Source organism: Vigna unguiculata, chromosome 9 (assembly GCF_004118075.2).
Source record: "Vigna unguiculata cultivar IT97K-499-35 chromosome 9, ASM411807v1, whole genome shotgun sequence".
NCBI classification, from domain to species: Eukaryota; Viridiplantae; Streptophyta; class Magnoliopsida; order Fabales; family Fabaceae; genus Vigna; species Vigna unguiculata.
Window position 1 is genome coordinate 1,770,661 of NC_040287.1, and position 8,859 is coordinate 1,779,519.

General features: G+C 37.4%; 2 protein-coding genes across 2 annotated transcripts; both read right to left on the bottom strand.

Annotated features, from left to right (window-relative positions):
* Nucleotides 1–237: 237 nt before the first annotated feature.
* On the bottom strand, nt 238–1,461 carry LOC114162608. The gene is made up of 3 exons (XM_028046550.1): nt 1,434–1,461; nt 804–1,252; nt 238–645 (listed from the first exon to the last, which is right to left on the bottom strand). The coding sequence occupies exons 1-3, from the start codon at nt 1,459–1,461 to the stop codon at nt 238–240; spliced, it is 885 nt and encodes a 294-aa protein (XP_027902351.1).
* Nucleotides 1,462–6,034: 4,573 nt separating this feature from the next.
* Nucleotides 6,035–7,660, bottom strand: LOC114162611. The gene has a single exon (XM_028046555.1). It carries the CDS (start codon nt 7,658–7,660, stop codon nt 6,035–6,037), a length of 1,626 nt encoding a protein of 541 aa, XP_027902356.1.
* Nucleotides 7,661–8,859: the final 1,199 nt, after the last annotated feature.

An 8,859-nucleotide genomic window follows, 5' to 3' on the forward strand; every position in this document is an offset into this window, starting at 1 on the left:
TTTTCAATGTTATACTTCCTTAATAGTATAGATCATGTATAGATCATACATTTGGTTGGTCGAAATAGAGTCCTACAATAGAAGGTTGAATATATGATATCCCACCATAAAGAATATTGCAGAGCTATATACAAAAACAAGGGTAGACAAACAAGTACTGCAATTGAATCCGGTACAATCAACGAACCAGAGTTATAGGTTATAAAGAAAGCACTACCAAATGCACCATCATACATGCTATGGAGATGGAGTTATGAGTCCAGATATCAACTTCAAGGGTAGTGACTTGTAAAAGTCATCCTCAGCATAACGAGACATGAGAATCGACAAGAATATTAATATTGCAGTTGAAGATGAGATGAAGGCAGCTTCATCTGATATTGCAAATACCAGAAATGATGTTTGGTTCAAATAATTTGGTTTTTTTGATTCATCATCAATACCACCCGGTATGTTAATTGCAGTAGAGAACACTCTTGTAGCAATAACAGTTGAGATGAGTATGCAAAACTCTGCAGTGCGTTTCATCCACTCTTCTCCTTTTTTCCGCAATTCTTCATGTTCTATTCTGAATAATTCCTGAGCAGTTACGTCATTAGAATTTTTCATTATGACATATGATGGGGGCATTATTTTCTTCACCTCCTGTCACATATACGTTGAAGAGTTAGTACAGAAGATGGTGATGAATTGAATTCAAATGATAAATGAATTTTCTAACACATATATAGGATTGAAATGTGTTGGTGTTTGGGTGAAAAAGTAATCCATGCAAAGCTATATTGAAATATAAGATTGGTTACCTCAAACCATATTATCTCGAGGCACATCTGGAATGCTGCTCCAGAAACTAGTTCAAGTTGACGTGGGGGAGGTAACTTTGCAGCCAAATGCAATAAAGTGTTATTTGTTATTACTGGTTCAGAAGGTGAAGGATTGCTTACATTGACGATGTATGTTACTATGAGATCCTTTTGGGATTCTATCTCGTGTATTAGATTGAAGATGCTAGCATGGCGATGTGAAACTACTGTGTGAATTATACTGTGATTTTTGTTGTCAACTTCCCATATCAAACTAGGGTGAGCACTAATAAGCTCTGATAAGAATTCAAAGTTACCAACTTCTGCTGCATCAAATAATGCCTGGTAAGGTTCACTTATGATTTCAATTACTTCCGAGAAGCTTTTGTGGCGAAGAATCGTTTGCCAGAGATATTTAACCAATTGGAAAGTCACAACTTTTTTCGTTCCTGCAACATAAAAAATTTGTTACTTCAAACGAAACATGTAAAAATTAAAAAGCTACTTATTGATCGATGTAAGAATTTACCGACGGACAGATTCGTCGGTAAATCCATTCGTGGAGTCCGTGTCATTACCGACGGATATATCCGTCGGTAATTACCGACAGATAATTCTTTCGGAAATTACCGACGGACATATCCGTCGGTAAATCCATTCGTGGAGTCCGTGTCATTACCGACGGATATGTCCGTCGGTAATTACCGACAGATAATTCTCTCAGAAATTACCGACGGACATATTCGTCAGTAATGACACGAACTTCATGAATGGATTTACCAACGGATCTGTCCGTCGGTAATTCCGTCGGTAAGATTAAAAATTTGGTCTGGGCTGGTTTGTTTTATAGACATTCCACAATACCTGCATATACAAAATCCCAATACAGACAAATCCAGCAGTCCAACATTCCACTATATCAAATATTGTAATACCTATCAAACTCCATGACAATATATATCAAATGACACAGTAAATTATTCGTAAAACAGAGAAAATAATATGTACCATAGGAAAGTTTGTCAAATATTACATAATCACGACCAGTACCAAGAAGGACTAATAGTACATAAGTTTGTGAAGTAAATTTTGAACAAAGTTTTTCTTAAGAACATGAAAAGCTAATAATCTTCATAATCAGGAGAAGATTCTTCATTTAGGTTATCGTCTTCTTCATTATTTTGTTGCTGAGAATGGGGTGGAGGGATTTCAAAGTTTGGTTGAGTAGGGTTTGGCTGTTGTGGCTGTGGCTGTGGCTGCTGAAGACGAGCCTGAGCATCAAGAGGGAGATATTGCAGGACTAGTGACTAAAAGTATCGAAACTCAGACCTCAATTGCTCATTTTCCTCTAGGCTGCGTGACAGTTGCTGCCTAATATTAGTGAGGTCCTTAGTATTAGAAGAGGAAGAAGCTGATACTTGGTTCAAGCTTTCATTTGGACCTGTATATTTTGAAACAAGTTGACCAGCCCCATAAAGTCTTCCTTTCTTTTTCCCTCTTACTGTCTCAATCCAACACCTAGTCCTGATATTCTAATCCTGTGTAGGATCAATAGAGGACTGCTCTTGTGTTCCATCAGCACATGAGGAAACCTCATATCTAACTTGAGAAAGCCTAGTTTGAAATTCTTTCTGTAAGTAAACAATGAACAATTATTATTCTGTGGTGGGATACATTTAAGCGTAAATAATATTGAACAGTAAAAGAGACTTACATTTGTCTTCCTAGACCTTTCATCCACATACTCGCCAGTACCCTTCCGGATATGTGTCTGCCGAAAGACTTCATCAAGAAACACATGGCGTCCCAACTCACGTGCCTGCAACAAAATGTTAGAGTTAGATTTGATTTGATTTCAAACTTTAAAAATGTAGTTCAAATGTAACAAATACAAACAGTTAATGTGTTTACCATACGAAGGGCATGCTCGTAAGTGGTAATGGATCCACCTGTGTGTAGGGTCCCACCTGTTTCAGAAGCCCTATTCTTTTTTGCTGCAATACATTTTCTTCGATAACTTGGAGAATTCCAATGTTCTATCAGCCTTGTCCACACATCATTAGGAATCCATTCTGGCCTTTCTCTAGCCGTTCTAGCATCTCTAAACAGCTCAGATAGACGATGGGAAGCTCTGTTGTTGAAATTTCTCTTAATGGCAATTTCATGCTCTGGTGCCCACTGAACTCTCCTCTATAACACAATTTAAACATATAAAACATTATAAGTATATTAAACATGGAATAGTAGTTAACAACTTAATTTACCTATATAATAAGTTAGAACACATTACCTTGAAATGTTGCCAGAAAATTTCCTTGTTTTTTTCAGGTATTGATCCCCATGATGGCCAAGGATTAAGAAATTGTTGCTTGATTGCCTTTGTGATAGCCTGTGAAGCAACTCTAGATGGAACAAACCTACAATTCATGGAAAATTGTCAGAAAATGAAAGAATTACATAATATAAACAATGAGAATAATTGAATTTAAATATTACCCTCGACCGACAGGTTCAATCATCGGGCGGTCCTGCAGAGGAGGGTCAGGTTCTGCATCTAAATCAGCATCAACCATAGGCTGTGGGGCAACTATATCACCTGCAACTGGGGATGGTGCAGACTGTTGACCAACGACTGGGGATGGTACAGTATGAGGTGGGCCACCAATGGAGGCTGGGGATGGTACAGTATGAGGTGATGGGGATGCTCCAATGTTTGTGGAAGGGGTATGTAACCCAATGTGTGGAGCTGAGGAAGATGAGGATGGTATATGGAAGGGTGGTACAACAGGGGTATGCAACCCTGTAGGTAGAGGTTGAGAAGAGGAGGACGACATATGAATCGCCGGGATAGATGTTGGGTTATGTAACCCTGTGGGTGGAAGAGAAGGATGGCATATGTAAGCCCGGGATAGGGATGATGGGTCTGACTGGAATCCGAAGCACATAATTATTACGTCTCTTTCTTGTTTTTGCAATACCTTTCCCCTTGTCAACTGGGGGTGGTCGAGGTGGATCTCCCGATGACATGGTATATAGGATCTAAGTGTCAAACAAATTAAGATGGTGTATAATAACAAACAAATATACTAACTTAATAACTATTCATTACACATATTACACAACTTGAAGTACAACAACAAAAAGTTCTAATGAAATGAAAAAAAACAAACATATTAAAAAGATAAGTACTAAAACAAAAAAGACAAAGTTAGTCATTATCATCACTTTCACCCTCATCGTCGTCCTCATCTTCCTCCACTTCTTCTTCTTCAGTTTCATCTTCTTCATCTAGATATTCCTCTTCTTCTTCTTCTTCTTCTTGTTCTTCTTCTTCTTCTTTTTCCTCCTCCTGCTGTTCCAACTCTTCATCATGACCTTCTATGTGATGAAATCCCGATACACGTTCTACTTCAATTACTTCGTTCACATGGGACATTTCATCAACTTGGTAAGGGACATCGTCTTCCACCTCATTTGATTCAATGCGACCTCTCGGCTTTGTTTTAATTGCAACACACCAACCACGATTGTCTTTACGAGATGGTGGATATTGTACATAATATACTTGTCTAACATTGTATGCTAAAATAAATGGATCAAATGGTTGGTACCTTGAAGTCATGTGAATGTCCACAATGTTATATTTAGGATCTACTCTTGTACCTTTTCTTGAGGGATCAAACCATTCACAAAAAAAAAGTACAACTTTCTTCGATTTATTAGAAGTATTGTACTCTAGTTCATATATTCTATGAATGATCCCATAAAAATCATCTTTACCTCTTTCAGTAAGGCCCTTCACATGAACACCACTATTTATAGTCTTTTTCCCTTTACTCCATGCGTTAGTATGGAACTTGTACCCATTCACGAAGTATGTGTGCCATTCTTTGACACATTTCATTGGCCAATTTGACAAATCCCTTAGGTCTTGGTTTCTAACACTTAATGGCTCGTTATAAACCTACAAGTATAGAAAGATAGATGTAAAATTATGATACATTAAAATCCATTTGTTGCATAATTAATGGTACAATACATACTTGATATTGGAACCATTCAGGAAACTCTGAATGAATACGAGCAGAAGCACTGCTCTCAGGTATTTGCAAGCCTGTAAGGAATGAGCTGGTGAAAATAGATTGCAATGGTAAATTAATTATAGGCTTCCATATAATTGACCACAAATTTGTTAACAAAGGAGGATATAACTTACTCAAGATATGATTTGACTTCAGTGCAATTGATTAACACATGAACATGAGCAGATTTGAACTCGACATCAGTTAGCCAATGAATCGATTCTCTCCCTGCATGTCGACCTTGTTACTGAAAAACAGACAACGTTGACACATCTCTTTGACCTTCAACTTCATTCCTCCAATTGTGTGGTGACAACATGAAGTTGTTGAAGTAATGAGAACAAAAGTATGTTGTCTCACGGTGTAAATAAGATGCACAAATAGAACCTTGAACTCTTGCTTTATTTTTTATTGATCGTTTTGAATCACCCATGAATCTATACAAATAAAAGAATACATCATGATGAAAAAAATTGATGACAAAATTAATTATAAATATGAATAGGGAGGTCCTTTAGTACCTTTCAAAAGGATACATCCATCTGTATTGCACTGGTCCACCCAACAATGCTTCTTGGGGGAGATGAATAGGGAGATGTTCCATGGAATCAAATAATCCAGGAGGGAATATTCTCTCTAATTTGTAGAGAAGAATTGGAATATTTTCCTTCATTCTTCTTAGGGATTCCTCTTTTAATGTTGCAGAGCACAAATCTTTGAAAAAGTGGCAATAGGAAGTAATGACTCCATGAATACATGGCAATCATGACTTTTCATTCCATGGATTCTTCCCTTTTCAACATCAGCACATCTAGCCAAGTTGGAACTATAACCATCTGGCATCTTAAGTTCCTTTATCCACCGACAAACTGATTTAGCTTCATCTAGAGTTAAAGTGTAATTCGCTTTAGACTTTAATATTTTCCCATTATCTTGAACCTTCAACTCCAAGTCTTTTCGCTTGCAATACAATCCTAAATCCTTTCTTGCCTTCTCATTGTCTTTTGTCTTTCCCGTCACATTCATAACAGTATTGAATATGTTCTCAAAGAAATTTTTTTCTATGTGCATTACATCAAGATTATGTCTTAACAAATTATCTTTCCAATATGGAAGATCCCAAAAAATGCTTCTTTTTGTCCAATTATGTCACTCTCCATATCCATCTATCTGTGTTACACCGTTTTCAGTGACTTTTGGAAAATGTTTCACTCTTCTCCAAACTTGTAATGGTGTCAACCTAGGAGGTGGCCCATCTGTTTCAACTTGCCCTTTTCGAAAGGGTTTAATATTTCTCCTAAAAGGATGGTCATTAGGTAAGAACCTACGATGTGAGTCAAACCAACAACTTTTGCGACCATAATTTAACGTGAATGACTTATTGTGCTCCATGCAATGCGGACAAGCTAATCTACCATGTGTGCCCCAACCAGATAACATCCCATAAGCAGGGAAGTCATTAATAGTCCACATCAAACATGCCCTCATCATAAAATTTTGTTTCCTTGAAACATCATAGGTCAAGATACCAACCCACAACTTCTTCAAATCATCAATTAAAGGCTCCAAGTAAACATCAATAGAGGCCTTTGGATTGGATGGCCCTGGTATAAGACAACTCAAAAACATATAAGGCTTTGACATGCACATTTCAGGAGGAAGATTGTATGGAGTAACAATCACGGGCCAACAAGAATATGGTGAAGATGAAGCCTGAATGTAAGGGTTAAATCCATCTGAACATAGACCAAGTCGCACATTGCGTGGATCAGACGCAAAGGTAGGATGTTTACGATCAAAGTGCTTCCAAGCTTCACCATCAAATGGGTGGCGTAACATGCCTTGGCTTTGGTTTTCATGATGCCAAGTCATATGTGGCGAGGTTTGCATAAAAGCAAACATTCTTTGTAATCTTGGGATTATAGGCAAATAGAACATTAACTTAACTGCAATTGGTTTTTTGCGCCTTGATCCCTGATGAAGTGGATGATATCTTGGTTTGTGACAAAATTTACATTCAAGCAATGCTGCATCTCTTTTTCCACTATCATTGTCATAAAAGAGCATACAACCACTCACACAACAATCAATCTTCTTAGCCTCCAATCCCAACTTTGATACTAACCTCTTAGCGTCATAAAAACTCTTTGGCAAGCTCATATTTGGTGGTGTGAGATCTAACAAAAGTTTGGTGAAAGCCTCTAAGCATTGGTTGGGAATATTCCAATTAGACTTATAAGATAGAAGTCTAACACATACTGACAATTTAGAGTATCTTGCCCCTTCAAATAAAGGTTGATTTGCCTCCGCCAACAAATTATAAAACCTTTGTGTGGATTCATTAGGACACTCTTCTAAGTTAGTGTCGTTGGGTTGTTGGTTTGATTGAAATTGACATAAAGCGTTATTGACCATCTCTTCCATGTCGCACAGTTGCTCCATTTCAGCAGTATGTACACCCTGTTTAGGGAGAAAATTATCACCTTCATTTAAATCAACAATTGGCATATCTTCACCATGTAATGTCCAAATCCAATAATTTGGTATGAACCCTTTTTTATAAAGGTGAACTTTTACAATCTCATATGTCAAAATCCTTGTACAGTCACACTTAATGCAAGGGCATCTAATCCCACCTTCAAGTTCAAAATATCTAGACTGTCTTGCTACTCGAACAAACTCTTCAACGCCTAAGACAAAAGACTCCTTCAATCCCCTTCTACCACTATAACAACGATCATACATCCATGCACGATTCAAAGGAGGTTCACCCATGTTCTATACCACAATAAATGGTTTAAATTAGATTCTAATAGGGAGAATTGAAATAAAGTAGAGACATATATGTCTCCATGTATTGCTTAAGATCATGACATTGTCGGTATATATCTCACTGATTAAGTAAGATATCCAAATACTAACCAAGATACAATGTCCTAATTGGAATGCAAGTCCCATGACTATGCAGACCAATTTAGCTAAAATTCTCTTTGTTCTTGTCTTTTTTAGTCTATTTTTAAGTTTTACAGTCAAATTTTGATTTCTTTGTTTTTTTGAGTAATTGACTTTATTTTAAGGAACATTTTACCATTTAAAACTTTGTTAGACACTTTACATTTTCATTGACTACATGGGTTAATGAAACAATGCAAAAGGATATGGGTTAATGAAACAATGCAAAAGTTTGGGTTATCTATTCATGATATCTATTCCTAACCAAAATTGTGAAAAATTAATGTGTCTACACCAAAATACCATCATCAGATGCATGATATCTATTCATGGAGGCATCACAATGCAGTATAAGAGTTTAACAGAATTACCAATCAAATCCCATTACAGGTACAAGCTTTTCATTTACAATTACACTACTATTATCAAAATAAATGAGGTGGTATAGATTGTTGAAATGAAACCAAAAACAGAACCAATAACAATTCAGACAATTTCAATTTAGACTAAGCATCAATTAGCAATCAAAACAAAAACAGAACCAATCCAAATGCATATAACAATTCAACCAATCTCAATTTGGACTAAGCATCAATCAACAATAATTAAACCAAATACAGAACTAATCGGTAAACACACCTTACAATGGCTCCTATCTCGCAAACACACCACAAGATCAATGCTCTGGGACCAAAATCAGCGCTTTGTGGAACAATGCAGTGGCTGGCCAGCGAGAGTGAGGGCACCGGCAATCTAGAATAAAATTCCTTACCAATCAAAAACCAATGAGAAAACCTAGCAGCATAACAATGGCAAGAAGAAGAATGAATTAAACTCACCAAAACCAAGGTCACGGTTGACGAACGCGGTGGCCGGCAAGAAGACAGAGCCGCTCCGACGTGGAACGCAGCCGAGCTTCGAACATGGAACTCAAACCCATGATGGCAGCGGATAGGCGACGGCGGCGGCGAGGCGACGACAGCGCAATGGCAACATCGGTGAGCAGCGGCAGCGAAGTTGGG

Bases quoted from the DNA above. Each gene is read 5' to 3' on its own strand.
- LOC114162608 (XM_028046550.1), bottom strand. From the start codon at position 1,461: ATGGATTTACCGACGGATATGTCCGTCG. The intron at 1,253-1,433 runs GTAATTTCCGAA...TTTATGTTGCAG, and splicing joins ACCGACGGATATGTCCGTCG to GAACGAAAAAAGTTGTGACT. The intron at 646-803 runs GTAACCAATCTT...TATATGTGACAG, and splicing joins TCGAGATAATATGGTTTGAG to GAGGTGAAGAAAATAATGCC.
- LOC114162611 (XM_028046555.1), bottom strand. From the start codon at position 7,660: ATGGGTGAACCTCCTTTGAATCGTGCATGGATGTATGATCGTTGTTAT.